Source organism: Macrobrachium rosenbergii, chromosome 43, assembly GCF_040412425.1.
Source record: "Macrobrachium rosenbergii isolate ZJJX-2024 chromosome 43, ASM4041242v1, whole genome shotgun sequence".
Lineage (NCBI taxonomy): Eukaryota > Metazoa > Arthropoda > Malacostraca > Decapoda > Palaemonidae > Macrobrachium > Macrobrachium rosenbergii.
The window spans coordinates 26,683,824-26,699,124 of record NC_089783.1 but is presented as its reverse complement, the minus strand read 5'-3'; the positions used below and the strand labels follow the sequence as shown (position 1 = coordinate 26,699,124).

General features: G+C 35.7%; 1 protein-coding gene and 1 long non-coding RNA gene across 20 annotated transcripts in view; one reads left to right on the top strand and one right to left on the bottom strand.

The window, feature by feature from the left end:
* LOC136828681 (uncharacterized) overlaps positions 1-3,202 on the top strand; it is a 120,619-nt gene extending 117,417 nt beyond the window's left edge. The window contains exon 3 of the long non-coding RNA XR_010850170.1: positions 2,185-3,202. This is a non-coding gene — a long non-coding RNA (uncharacterized lncRNA). The remainder of the gene's footprint in view (positions 1-2,184) is intronic.
* The window catches only part of LOC136828679 (histidine protein methyltransferase 1 homolog), a 60,370-nt gene that overhangs the window by 18,451 nt on the left and 26,618 nt on the right, over positions 1-15,301 (bottom strand). For 13 of the 19 annotated variants that reach the window (XM_067086798.1, XM_067086803.1, XM_067086802.1 and 10 more), the window contains one exon: positions 11,503-14,465. The exons of the other annotated variants lie outside the window; for them this stretch is intronic. In XM_067086798.1, coding sequence (XP_066942899.1) covers positions 13,471-14,340 — 870 coding nt within the window. In that variant the 5' untranslated portion in view covers positions 14,341-14,465 and the 3' untranslated portion in view covers positions 11,503-13,470. Of the gene's footprint in view, positions 1-11,502; positions 14,466-15,301 lie in introns of those variants that run through there. 19 annotated transcript variants of the gene reach the window in all.

Genomic DNA, 15,301 nt, shown 5'->3' with positions numbered 1-15,301 from the left:
CGGCCCTTCCGAACCCAGGCCATTAACAGCCGTTGGCAGCAATGTTAGTCATAGATAGGTAAACAGATAGTTTGGGATACGCTTCCGAAGAGACATCTTTTTAAATTCTAGCATTGGCGTCTCAGAATAGGATTTTGTTGGGTTCAGCGATTCAGCGTAGGAGGCTGTTGTGGAGCGAGACGCGGCGAGTTAGTGCTAAGTCTCTGGGTGTGTTTTAATGATGTGCCACAAGGTGCAAGGTGTTAATATGGGGATTTATGGGTGTTAGATCATAGTGGGGAGTGTTTGGGGATATATTATGGGTATAGTGTAAAGTAATTGCGGTATCTTGACTACTTGTGTGTGTTAAAACATGCGAAGATACGTGCAAGAGTGTGTTTTTCTCTCTCTCTCTCTCTCTCTCTCTCTCTCTCTCTCTCTCTCTCTCTCTCTCTCTCTCTCTCTCTGTTGGTGAGAGGATTCTGACGCTGTTAAGCAGAGGCATACGTAAGTGTTATAATTTTTTTTATTATTTTATTATTGTTATTTTAATGTCAAATTGGACTTTTCATTACACTGCAACTGATTTTTTTGGGGCCGTGACTGTAGTGATGGCATCGCCTGAGTGACATGTTGAACCCTCAGGGTCAAAGCCAGTCGTAATTGGGTCCGTACATGGGATATATGTAAGGGTTTTTATAGATACAGATGCCTCTATTAATCTGATAAATTATGAGTTGTTTAGATTGTTCTTTGAAACTGGTCCAAGAAACTGTATGTGATGTTCAAGCAAGTAGGTTACAGATTTTGGGATATGTGGATGTATACAAAGGGGTGCTTTGGGGAATGCTTTGTTGCTGGGTCATCCAGCATGTCGGAGACGGAAGATCTCGGTTCATACAGGGGTATGTGGTATAAAACTGTATTAAAATGCAAGGAGAATAGCATTAGGATAGAAATGCATTGCATATTTGCTTGAACTTTTGAAGTTCCAATTGCATGACATCCTCAGGGAGACTGTTCCACAGTCCAACGGTATGAGGAATAAAGGGTCTCTGGAACTGAGAAGTTCAACAGCAAACCACATTTACTGCATATTGGTGCTGCTGTTCAGCGAATCTGGTTTCTCTCGGCAGAAAAAGGGGACCATGGATCAATTGTGAAAGTGAAAGATATCTATTAAAATATAACTTATGAAAAATTGACAAACAAAAGACCATCCATCGATGGTCCAAGTCATAACTGCTAATTAGGAAACAGATACCTACCACCACAAACCACTCTGTCTAAAAAATAAATCTATGGCAGAAGCAGACATCCATACCAGAGAAACAGTATTAAGGGTAAAGGAAGGGCAAATGACCTAAAACAGATTGCATTGATTTTATCACCATTATAAATATATGAAGCCTTAAGTACAGTACCTAATTTCCTCACTGCATTTCTGACACTTTCATTACATGTTTCTCAAAAGTAAGATGTGAGTCAAAAGTTACACTGGAATAGTTAATGCTTCAGACCCAGTCAACAGAGTCCCATCCGCCTGAAGAGGGGATGGGGTGGAAAATGCGTAGTATATAGTTATGGAGCATTGAAATGTATGTCATATGATCCTTGATGGAATGTGCGACAGTGTTGGTGTGTTTAAGAAATCTTGGGGTGAGATGGACACTGTGTCAACACATATCAGGTCAGTTTGTAAAATGTAGTTCTTGCGGTGAGCGAAAGGAATTTGGGTCTTGGAAATCTAGATGGTTCATGTAGGCATGAGTGTTGACCCTGTTGACCTGTATCGTGTCACAGGATATCCACGTCATGAGAATGTTCTAGAATTATGAGTGTGTATGTAAGTCTGCTTGAAAGGGGGTCACTGAGGTGTAATATATTGAATCTCGAGTACAGATGAATTATTCGGACAGTAACTTTAATTGGTGGACGTTCTGCCTGGTGAGGGCACTAGACTTTTGCCAGTAAAGGTGAGCAAGTGATCTTTTCATTTTAAAACGCCCAATTGGACATTGAGTTGTGTACTCTGTTGGACTCACTGACATTTTATTATTGAATATTTTTCCGTTTTTATTGTCTTGCATATTTACCATGCATAACCTTTGGGATGTGTTGGGTGATTTTGAGAACATGGGGATTCACCCATTTATGCATTTATATGTCTCTGTGCTTTATTTTTAAGGTGACCCTTTGTTTCAGATGGATTTGCTAGTGGTCACATGTTAAGGGAATTTCTGACGTGTAACTACAACTTCGGTCATGACAGACTGGCATTATTTTTGGGAGTATTTAAATGATTGGTGTCAAAATGTATTTACTGTACCAGTCCGAGTTTGATTTTTTCATTTACTTATGTGCCAGAAGTTAAGGACAGTCTTTGCCCTTCTCTTCTTTACAGTAAACCCCCCATATTCGTGGTCTCACTATTCACGGACTTACATATTCACGGATTTCTCTGTGGAACGTATCTACTCATTATTTGCGGAAAATTCGCCCATTCCCGGTATTTTTCACTGTGAAATATTCACTAATTACTGTATTTTCATATTTTCATGACTAAATGCACTTTTTGTGATAAAACTATTAAAATACTCAAGTATAAGTATTTTTAATTTTTTTTTTTGTTTAAACTATCAAAATAGGCAGTTCTAAGTGTTTTTAGAGGGGTTTTAAGTATTCGCGAATTTTAGCTATTTGCAGGGGGGGTACGCATCCCCGTGTACACAGGGGTATATTGTAATTCTTTTTTGGTTTTGTCATGTTAACTTTGGGAATAAAACTGTATTTTGGTAGAACGTGAGTTTTCTCTAGCCTTGGTTTAATTTGAGCTGTGACATGAGAGAGGAGATGGGAACTGATTGTCCTATTGATGAGCAGGGATGACGGTGTTGACTTTAAAGGTAGATTGTTTCCTGTGCTTTGAGATTTAGGATTTTGGTTATGGAAGAAGTCAGAAGAAGGATTAACACATTTTCTGCAACAAACATAAAGAAGTCTCTTATCTCTATGATACAATTTAACATTAAGAGTGGGAAAAATAAATTTGAATGATGACCTAATTCTATCCAGGAGGAAGGTCTGTGACTAAGGGAAGCTGATCTGGAAACCATGCCCTTTACATCGAGCTACAATTGCCATCCTGGTGTTCCAAGATAACCTTAATTTGTTCAGCACCTTCCCTAAAATCACAAAATAAGGGAAAGCATATACATCCAGACCTGACCAATCTTGAAGAAAGGCATCTATCACCCAAGCCTGATGTTCCTGGAAAGGGGCACAGTAAAGGGTATTATGTTATTCTGGGTTATCACAAAGAGATCTACATTCAGAGCTCCCCAGTTTCCATATGGCCAGACAGACTTGTGGGTTCAGTGACCAATTCACTGGTAGCGTCTGGTCCCTTCTACTGAGCTGGTGTGCTAGGAAATTTTTCCTTCTTGGAACATACTAAGATGCAGAACAATATTTCTTGCTTTGGTCCAAAAAAGCCCCTCTGCTAAATGCAACATCAAATTGCACTTCATCCCATCCTGCTTCCTGATATACATTAGTGAAGTCGTGTTGTCAAAAAACAAGGCTACTCTCTTGTCCTCACAAAATTTTTGCACTACTTCAAGCCAAGCGCTCAAAATTGTTGGTATGTATCAATTTCTCCTTGTCCGACCAGTCTCAACATCTCTAGGTCCCCTAGAATGACACCCCATGCAGACACTTGGGTGTCTGAAAATAGCGTGAGGTATGTGTTCCTCATTCTCACTGAAATACCTGCCTGGAGCCTCGAGCGATCTGCTCACCATTCCAAAGTTTCCAGGAAACTTGTCCGTATTGTGACCAGAGTCAAACCCAGATAAAACTGTATGAGTCTCATCCTGAGTCTGACAAATTTCTCCAAGGAGGCTATGTAGCCTAGAATTGAGAACCACTGCTCTACTGGAAGCTATTTTAAAGGCTGAAAGTCTTAAGAGAAGAAACAAGAAATTGTCTATCTGTTTCTCCAAAGGAAAGTCCAAAAACTGAGAAGGTCTATCCTCATCCCCAGATAAATAATCTACTGAGTTGGAATTAGCATGGACTTCTATAGTGTTATCAAAATACCCAGAACCTGAACCAGATGAAGAAGGTCTTTGGCCCTCTGACTGCTCTTGCAAGAGTTGGCTAGGACTAACCAATTGTCCAAATAAAATATAATTCGAATCCCACGAAGACACTAACCCAATAAGGGAGCCAGAACTCCCATACATACCTGAGGTGCTGTGCTTAGACCAAAACATATGCCTCATATCATGGGTGAGTATGCAATAGCACTGTCTTCCTTGCAGGACATAAAGAACTTAAGGGACAAGCTGAAGAAGTGTGCCACCGGCTTTGGGAAGACGACTTGAGGAACTTCAACACATCTCAATGCCTCTTCCAACTTGTTTGCAACTTTTGTGTACACTACTGTACAGTGTATTCTGTGTTGTTTATAAGCATATACTGTATACAGTACTGTGTAATGACAAAATATGGAAAAAAAAAAGAGCACAAACTCACCATTTAATAATCAGTGTTTTTTTTAATACTGTATCTGCAAGTTTCCAATGTCTGCAATGAATGTATTATTGCAGATAACTGAGGGAATACCATCTTTAGTTTTTAATTTCTTTTTTTTTTTTGCCATTGATTACCAGTGCAAGGAATATAAAACTTAGCACACTACTATGAAGCATACCTCCTTGACTGATAATGTGGCTCTGACTTGTACCTGGAATGCTGTGCGTTTCAAGAAAACTTGAATAAAAAATATGCTACTCTCCACATATATTGCAATTGTAAAGATCTTTTAAACTGCATATCCAGTCTTCCAAGGTCACACAAGATGCTAATGAGATGCTTGACACATAGAATTTTCCATACAAACTACCAAGTCTGTGGTAGCATGCATGCTCGTGAAACCACAATGAGCTTATTTTACTTAGACAACATATAAGTAGCGCACTACGTATTAGGTATTTGGTATCAAACTGCTAAAAAACCCTTCACTAGGTTTTGCAATCCCAAGGCAGTAGGAAAGTTGTCTTCTATGAATTCTGCTCATAATACTCAGAATCAACATGTATTCTGAGACACAGCCATACCATATGTAATCAGAGCCTGAGGTAAATTCATGTACTACTGTACAGTATAGTTTTTCCCAAAACATTCAAAATTCATTTATAGAAAGACATGATATGAGTCTTGCCATTATGATGTAAAATCAATGACACATTTTCTCTCTTTCAGTAATGTGTAAATGGGTTATTTTCAGCTTTCCTTGATACATCTGGAAAGTGATGGGCTAGAGTATCTACTACAACAGTATCTGAGGATCAGCAACCTTTTAATTTTCAGTACTGGTGCTTTAACAGTGACATTTACCTGTTATTTTTCTACCTTTTTTTCATGTCAATTTCAGTAGGATTGTTGCATTAATAATAAGCAAAAAGACTGCCCAACATCCTTTATGTGACCTCTTGACTTGCAGTCTGAATGAAGTTCTTGGCTTCTGAAATTTCATGTTCCACCATGGCATGGGTCAGTGCACAAGTTTTTTTATGTTGTTATTGGAATTAATTGACATCTAGTTGCAAAAAGGTTGATTGTATTCATTTCTACAGCCTCATTGTCAATGGAAATTTCTTCGATCAGAGCATCAGTGGAATTTTCTCTACTTATCCTTACTGGTGTTGCAATTTACGAGTTGGGGAGTATTATCGTTAAAAAATAGTTAACAGTTAACATTGTTAACTCTCATAGAACTGGACTGAAGGGTTTGCTCCTAATGACTATATTATAGCTCCTTTACTGCAGCACAACTCCTCAAAAATTTAATAATGGGATAAGTCTTCAAAACAGTTGGTTTCTGATACTGTACTTGATAAACACTGCTGGTTGAGTGTGAGACAATTACTTAAGACTCTGAGCAACACTGAAGCTAACTGCAGGATCCAGAGAAGAACGGGTCTGCTAACGCGCAGGTCTGAGCCTGAGCAGTTAGGATAACGAGCTCAAGCAAGCCCCCAAACCTCGACTGGGGGCTCTAGCTAAGTCAGCCCAAATCAAAGATTTGGCTTAAAAAGGCAGCCCCAAACCTGTCCCTCTATTAATATTTTATCTTTATCCTGTCTCTAAGGATTTCTTTGATAGATATTAATTTGTGTAGATTCTAGCAAAAAATACCAATTGTCTTGTACAGTGACTCATTTGCCAAAATTTCTTCTCGCAGTAAATGTCAAGTGTGAAAACAATTTACCTGGTCAAACACGTTAAAATATTGTCAGCACAATGCCGAACGACTGCACAGTTTTTGGCTGTTTCAACACAAAAAGAAAAATAAAATCTTTAGGTTTAATCATAAGTTTCTTTCATTTTTTCGAGAGGTGAAAGTTTCAGAGATGCATGCATAAAAGCATGTCGACGATTTGATAAACTTAACCCTGATCATGCTACGATTTGCTCAAGCTGCAAGATGGAAGTTTTGTTTCTGATTGTTTCATTCGTCAGGGAAAGGCAGAATATAGCCTTTCTTATAAGTTAAATAGAAGTCATTTTAACTTGTTAGGCCAAGAGACACAGCGTGTATACTCGATAACAGTTGTTATCCAGTTCGATTTCAAGTGCAAATGACTACTTAGGTAAGAAAGGTCTCTTAAACAGCAGCAGTTTGGAAGAAACTGCTAATTTCATTTATGCTGTTGATAAGTGGTTTGATATTATGAATTCTTCTTCAGTATATGATAACAGCAACACGAAATGCTTTTGGGATTAGTTATGAGGAGCAGAAAAAGGTAGATACCATGAAATCCATGATAGTAGCAAACTCACGATTTAATTGCCTTTATAGATTTCAAAATTGAGAAATTCTGTCAAATCTCTTACAGACTTTACGAATAACTAAGTAAATTATATAGCGTTAAATTCATACCTACAAGGCGATTAAATCAAGATATGTTGGAATATTTTTTTGGTTGCATGCGTCAAATGGATGGACCACATGATAAGCTAAGTTCAGTGAATTTTCAATTTTGCTTGAGAGAGTATTTGTTAGGAAAAGGCATTGCACTGTGAACTGAAAGAAAAACCCCACTGAGTGTAAAAAAGACAAATTTGATTTTTAAATAAGCAGTTGTCAACATCTGCTAGTTCACAGCAGTGAACAAACGGAAATTATCGGCAGAAATGTGTCTGATCAGCATTTTTTTTTAAATCTGACTAGTGAACTTAAAACTGAAAATAAAGGCTTAAAGGATGATGTTAGAGAAGAACAGAATCTGATAAAGAGGACGGAAAACTTGAAAAATCAATTTCTGACGTAACAGAAGTCTCTCTTCGTTACACTGGTGGCTGCATCGTCAAGAAATTTGCATTGAAATTTCTTAAAATAGGAGTTGAAACAACAGACTGCAATTTATCAGAAATTTCATGGCTGAGCAACAACATAGGCAGACTACATGCAGCACCTTCTGATGCTTTCACGTCTCAGTTATCTATTATGAGACACATTTATTGCAACTCATGGTGAAACTTTACGGGAAGGTAAAGACTGCATAAAGTTGCTTGATTCTGAATTAGAATTGTCTGAAGCTGATGATCCCAACGATGTAATAATTAGGATGAATTATCTAAATAAAATGACTGTAATGAAGAAAAAGAAAAAGAACGAGTGCCAAAGTATGAAAAGAAAATCTATGAAACTAATAAAGTAAATACCACATGGGTATTGAGAAGTTCTTTGTTCTTATTTTGTTAAATGAATCCATACAGTAATACTTGCGGTGAAAACAGTTTTGTTTTTATCCTTCTTACTGGACATTTTTATCCTTTCGGACCTTTGTGAATTTGTTTAGCATTAAAGTGAAAAATAAGAAAAACTCTTAACTGAAGATAAGTTTCACTAAAGGAACCGATTATTAAAAAAAAAAAAAGACCGCTTAAATGAGCGCAGTACCTGGACATACGAATCTCTAGCGGAGAGGGGCTTGCGTGACTACCTGCGCAGAAAAGGTCATATTTTCGTTACCACATTAGCAGACCCGTTCTTCTCTGGATCCTGGCTAACTGGAAAGTGGTTCGTGGCATGCCCACCATTAGTTACTTCCCAACCAAAGTCAATAAGACAGTGATTGTGCCCTCACTGCTAATATATGAATATCTTATCTATATGTATTGTCCACACATGGAAATATATTGGTTCCAGGCTATTCATAACTCCTATAGTTAGGTTTCCTCATGAAATGCTAATTTTTTCTCCCTAGAGAGGACTACACTCATTCACATCTAAATTGAGAAGTGGTGATGGGAACCATATTACAGAAAAGATGGTCAATGCAAGACTAGTTAGTATGGCACCTACAACAAAAAAAAAAAAAATAAAAAAACCCTCTTACCCTATGCAGTTTTCAGAGGTTGCATTCAGCCATGGGTGTATTAGTCAAGACATGAATCTTCCATTTGTGATGAATTTACATGCAAGCACCACCTATTAATAGTTTTCTGGTTGGTGCAGGACAGTAGCCTTTAGATTTTCATAGCCAATCTTCTGTCATTCAAAACAGTACTAGTAAAGGTTGCAGAGATTACCAAACTACAGTATACAGTACCTGTATTGCTTTTAAGGCTGGAAATAATGAGAAGCATTTCAGATAATATGAAAGCACATCCGTATCTACTTAACTTTACAGATTTAATAAGGGATCCAGAGCCGATGAAACATGGTTTTTTGGCAACACCTTTTTATCAAAGCATCGGATAAAGGGTGAAACCATTGCAGAAGAATTTTAATGTAACAAGAAAAAGTATTATTTCTATTCAGATGACAGCATCATGTCCTCCATGTAATTAGCCTGTGATAGGTTTTTGTTAGTACTTAAGTGGTTTTAAGGGTATGACTAAAACACAGGACTAACTGATTTTTATGATGCATGGAGAAAGTAGTGGTTTTAATTTTATCTTTACTGATGGCTTCAATCGCAGCAATGGCGTTGGATTTAGAGTTGCTGTAGTGAGTTCTATCTCAAGAGTGTATTTCCCTTTGTAGCCTCTATTCATACAGCAGAACTAGGACATTTTAATAACTTAAGAATTTAAAGTGAATTCATATCATTGAGAATTGAGGGATGCAAAAAAATTATGTTGACTTCCAGTACATGTAGGAATAATGGCAGATGGACTAGCAAAGCAAGCTGTGGTTGAAGTACTTTCAAGATCTTCACCTTTTTTGCAAAATTAAATCAAGACATCTAGCAACAATCTTAGGACTTGGTAAATCATAACGTGGGGAGAGAGATCACAAATGTCACATCTCATTTTGAAGTATGGCAATATGCCCAACGGATGGGAGATGGGGCTACATATACCAGTTGCACATAGGACATACTCGTATAACTCGAGAATATTTGATGGCTGGTGATCACCATCCATTTTGTGAAGAGTTTGATCCCCTTAAATGTGAGGCATTTGGTTGAAAATCCTTACAGGAATTTTGTTATAATATTCAACGTTTCCTTTCTATCAAATTTAAAGATTTAACAATGCCTTAACTTGTTAAAAATCTAAAGTCTTTAATTTGTTTTGTAAGAACAAGCACTTTAGGCCAGCCCTGCAAATACAAAGATTTTCACTTCATGAGTTTGATTATGCTACTTTTTATTACTAACCTATGAGCAGGGTATGAAATCAAATAATCAGTGGTCCTAGTTTTGTTGGAGTTCAGCTTTGTACTTCCTGACCACGCAAGCCTCTTTATTTAATAAGGCCAGCACCAACTTTAATTTACAATCTTAAGAAAAAATAATTTTACTAAGTGTTGTACCATCTACATATCGTAATCAATTTCAAGATCTACTCCAGTGTCACTAACAACTTACCAGAATGCAATTTTGCAAAACCCAAGCAAGACAGGTTTAGGATCATTAAAATGAGATACACAACTTTACCGCTGGTTACTCTATAATCATGATTGTGATCAAGTACATAAAGAGTTACCATATTAAGTTTAGTGACAGATGGAACTGAAAACAATATTTCCATAAATTCCCAACTCACTATTTCTTGTTAATTGCTAAAAATTACAGTGGAACATTAAAAGCAATACCACTGAGCAGCTTCATACCAATCAAAACTCTGATGGTTCTAATTCACTACCTGCAAGCCACTAGAGTACGCCTACAACTATATACCCAACTAGCTTTCAATTGTTATTTTTCAATACAATACTCACCTTATTCCTAACCAGCAGTGAAACAATGTATTTGTAAAACTAAGATTTAGCATTAGGAGTGGGTACAAATGAAAATACCGTATATGCTGGTGTATAAGATGACCCCCCATTTTTCACATAAAAATGTAGGTTTCGAGGTGTGTTCGCCGTATAAGATGACCCCCAATTTATTATATTAAAGAGCACTATCAGCTGATGTAAGTTAGCTGGTACATTAACAAAATCAATAATTATTGGAATTTTGTTCCCAAAAATGTGTAAAATCAGTACAGTATGTTCAAGATTTTAAGATGTTTGGCAAAGCTCACCAGTACAAAAAGATAATTTTGTATCCTTAGGAAAAATATATGGTAACCATCACGTTAAATGGTCAACACTTATGACGTAACTATCGAGGGAGTAATACCCATTGGAAGTAGATCTGCATGAATATATTCCTTTAAAACTGGAAAGAACTCTGATATTAAAGATAACTGGGGAACTATCGTTAACGCAAAACCCTTTAGTAGTTTGATTATAAAATACTACCAAGGAAATAATGGCCTTTAGTAAACAACACGGCTATGTTTCGTAAACAAGAAAGTTAGACTACCCCGATTTACCCTTTCGGTAACTTCAAATTATCTATCAATGTTAAAAGGGCATTTTGTATAATAAATATCAATAAAAAAATTGTCTAATATTACCTTATAATAATGGTGCTCTGGATAAAGCTAGTCACAAAGTGAGAGCTTGCTCATCCTAACATCTAATTATGGTAATTACCTATGGTAATTACTATAATTACAGTTGTTTTGTTTACAGTATCAATAGTTGTGTCACTAGTGATTCACTTGAATTACCTACAGTTTTTACTGTTATTACAGTTGTTTTGTTTACAGTGTTGATAGTTGTGATGGTAGTTAACTATTGACACTACTATCAACACAACTATCGTCACTTCAGGGGTTAGCTTATCATTAAAAATCTCGGAAGGATTTAAGGTTTGCTTTTTTATTCTTAGCATATAAGACAACCCCCATTTTGGGGGAGACTTTTTAAGCTTAAAGGTCACCTTATATGCCAGCATCTACGGTAGATTAAAAAAATACCATAGAACCTTAATTTAACAAACATGCACTTAAGCTAACAGACAGAAGTGGATTCTCTATAAATTCTGGACAGTAAAAAATTGCCAATTTACATAATTTTCTTTCTTTCTTTCTTCCTAACATGAAAACACAAAAACTGAAAGGTCCTGAGACATAAGGAATTCATCAAGGATGGAATAAAAAATAATATACTGATTAGCTTTTATTTAATTATAAGATACCAACGCATTAGTCATGAGTCAAAACATTTTAGATTATACAAAAATACAACTGCTTCAAGAAAAACAAATCTTTTAAACTGACATTTTAAGGTGGTCCATGTAACTAGATGTATATAATTACTTCTATTACTAGTAATTAAAACATTCAAATGCAAGAACTGACATATTTAAGACTGGTGTATTTTTAAACAATGATTACTGTACAAACTTTGAGGGTTTCCAGACAAACTTTCATATATACACATAAAACTAAATCATAATTTTTTTTGTACCATACAATCCTAACAGAAAATCCATTTCTACAAGTCTTTATACTGTATCTGATTATTACATTGCAATACTGTGTTCATAACAAGATCAAATCTGTATCCCTTACACATATGACCAATAACAGTATCATTATTCATTTACAATTTAGATTATATAATAAATGACTTACTTCACAAGAGACTTGTGAAAAACAAAAGTAAATATTACTTAAAACACATTTTATAACTTATTTTGCAACACAATAACAAAACTAAACATTATTTTAAAAAGATTTGATTCTTCACTAGACAATACTGAAAACGTCCATAGGTTTTGTCTAGTGAAGAATCAAATCTTTCTTCTGCTCAAAACTATTCTCAACTAACACTGCACCATTCTGGATAGTGAAGTTTAAGTCAGTGGCACCTCAACTTAACGAACCTCAACTCAGTGGGTTTTGTTACTTACAGGACTCACCAAAGTCCGATAAAAATATTTTGTACTTGTTTGTGCCTGTAAGGGTGGAGGGTGAATGAATAAACAAATGGACTTATGTTGACTGACACTTTCCTGGCTGTGCCTGTGAGGGTGGATAGTGAAAAACCATATGGACACATACTTGACCAAAGATTTCCTTTTTGTGCATCATGTTAGGAAACAATATGCAATTACTGTGGGCCCTACCTTCTCACCTTTATCTTTCCTCCATTACTTTTATTAATTTAGTATTGCATATTTTTCAGTGTGTGTGTGCATTTGTACATGGTATAAACATGTTGCACCATGCCAGGATAAACTATGAATTGAGAAAGTGTTTGCTTGCCTTTCAAGCTCTCTCTCTATCTGTCAGTTTTTTATATGAAGAATTTGGTGGTAATTATTTTTAAAAAGAAAAAATGCTTGTGTTTTATTTATATTGTTTGGGTTTTGTATACAGTACTTTACACATCTTGTAAGTATAAGTAGGTGCAGGTACATACACATACTGTTAGAAGCAATTCATTTTGCAGATGTACTGTATCTCTAAATTCAAATTAGTAATTCAATACTGTAAACTGAATGACAGTTACATAAATACCAATTAGCATAGGCTATTAAATAGTTTATATAGAATTGCACTAGATTAGAGTTAGCCCTGGGGTACCTTATAGTATAGGTCTTTGTTACTTAGTGGATTCTGTTACTTAGCGGAAGGGCCAGACCCCGAGCTGTCCGTAAGTTGAGGTATAAGAGGTTTTGCATTATAAAAACAACACACATGGTTCCATAACTATAGGAGCTACAATCCTAATTTCATAAAAACCCCAATGTAACATAGCTGAAAATCAAAGTTTAAGTGAAAACTTTTAGCATTAAATATAGCATGTTTTGTCTTGTATGCTATACAAATGAATGAAACATTTTTTATTTTATCAATACTATACGTATGAAGAAACTTGAGAGCAACCAAATGCATTACCAAAAACCAGAAAACCACTGACTGTATAGTGTCTGTATAATGAAGTCATCAAGTATAAGTAAAATGGCAGATATTCACACAATATTTATGATACCTGCAAAACATAAAGCTGTACTAAGCAGTTAAATCAGTACCAAAAATTACAGTAGAAAAAAAAAACTTTCTTTATAAGTCTGACACTATTACTGGAAACAAAGGCGCTAAGGAAAATATCTCTGGCCTTTAACATTAAAATCTGAATGCTGGTTTTGGTTTCTTTTTTGGAGGGGGAAGCACAGGTGGAGCATCATCACCATTGACATCATCTTTTTTCTTAGTTAAAGATGAATCACCACTTTCCCAAGACTCATTTTCTACACCATTATTTTCTGATGGCATAAAATCTGGGAAGAACTTTTCAGTTGCTTCTCGTATTACAGTAAAAAAATTCTGTGCAAATTTTTTACTTGGTTTCATACCATCTACGAGAGCACGGTCACTTTCCTCTATAACTGCATCGGTTTCTATATAATCTGGGTTGATTCTCTTTAAAACATCATCCAAATACATCACAGGAATATCTTGTTCTGTCAATAAGTTCCCCCACTCTTGGATCCTATTCATCATAATATCCCTCTTACCATTTTCGGTGTACTCATCCTTGCATTCTGGACAATGTTGCAACTTTTTGTAATTATACTCTTGAAAGTCAATGGGATATGTAAGAGCAATTAAAACTCTACAGTTATATTTAGACAACCAAGAGTGCCACTGCTGGAATATTTCTGTTGCAGCCACTTTAACACTAAAATCATAACTGATAGTATAAACATGATGCTGGTGATCTGCCTTTGGAAAATGCTGACACCCTAAATGTGCTAAATCACAACGACCAACTGACAAAACAAGTAAATCTGGCTTGAATTTTTTAATTTCTGGTTCAACCATGGGTAGAAGCTTATGAAGACGAGCTCCTTTGAAAGATCTAGCTCGTAATTTCGGCCGATCTTCTGCAGGGATTTCTTTGAAGCTTAGACCTCCAATAAGAGAATCACCAAGAACTACAAGTCGCACATCACCCCAAGATTTGGGAGACCTTTCCAGTTCACTTGAGTCCATATTGTTAGTATTACTGTTCCCAGATCAAAAAGACTGATTTAATCACCACTTTACTGTGAGATTAACACCAATGCAAAGATCAAATGTGGTTACTGGTGACAGATGACAAAACCTTGTTATTTAAGCTGTGAAGGAAAAAGGAACATCAATTACAATGTAAGCTAAATGACAATGAATACAGTATTATGCTTAAATACTAAACAATACATAAATGCACTTTCATTTAGTGTGATTTTTTGTTTCTTGCCTACGAGGTATTCACACTGAAAAGAGCAAAATAACTTCTGATACCATCAGAAATTTGATCTTGCAAAATTTGATGACTGAGTTAAAAAAAAAATTGGAAATGTTACTCAAAAGAACTTCATCATTTGAGTGATGGCAAATAAGTTTCCAGATACTCTACTGCACACTGATCTTTTTCAAAAACAGGTTGAACCTTTGCATCTTTTAAAACCTTTACATAAATGAATATGTTGTAGAACTTCGACTGGATTCTGAACAGTTGTCCAGTGGTTTTTTTAAACAAATAAAGGTAACCACTGGATTATAATCAAGTGTTTAATGTTGTGGGTAACTTGAACATGTCTCTCGATGAGGATAATTAAGTAGTTAAACCTGACTATTGTGCTAATTTATTTAGTCCTCACAGGGCTGGCCCAAATGATAACATTTATATTTTACTTTTTAAATTACAGCTATTTAAACATTTTATTAACTGGGTTGACTGAGATTCTGACAAATTTCTTTAACTGATCTATTTCCAGAACTTGACATATGCTGTCAATTATATTTTTAACATTAAAAAGTTAATTGCTAGTGTTACTTTAAAGTCTGTGCAAATGGAAATTGGATCATGGGGGTTAATCATCAAACATCCATAGTTTAAACAAGAGTGACCATTTCTAAGACAAGTCAAAATTACTTGTGTATGTTGTTCCTTTTGATATGAATTCCATAT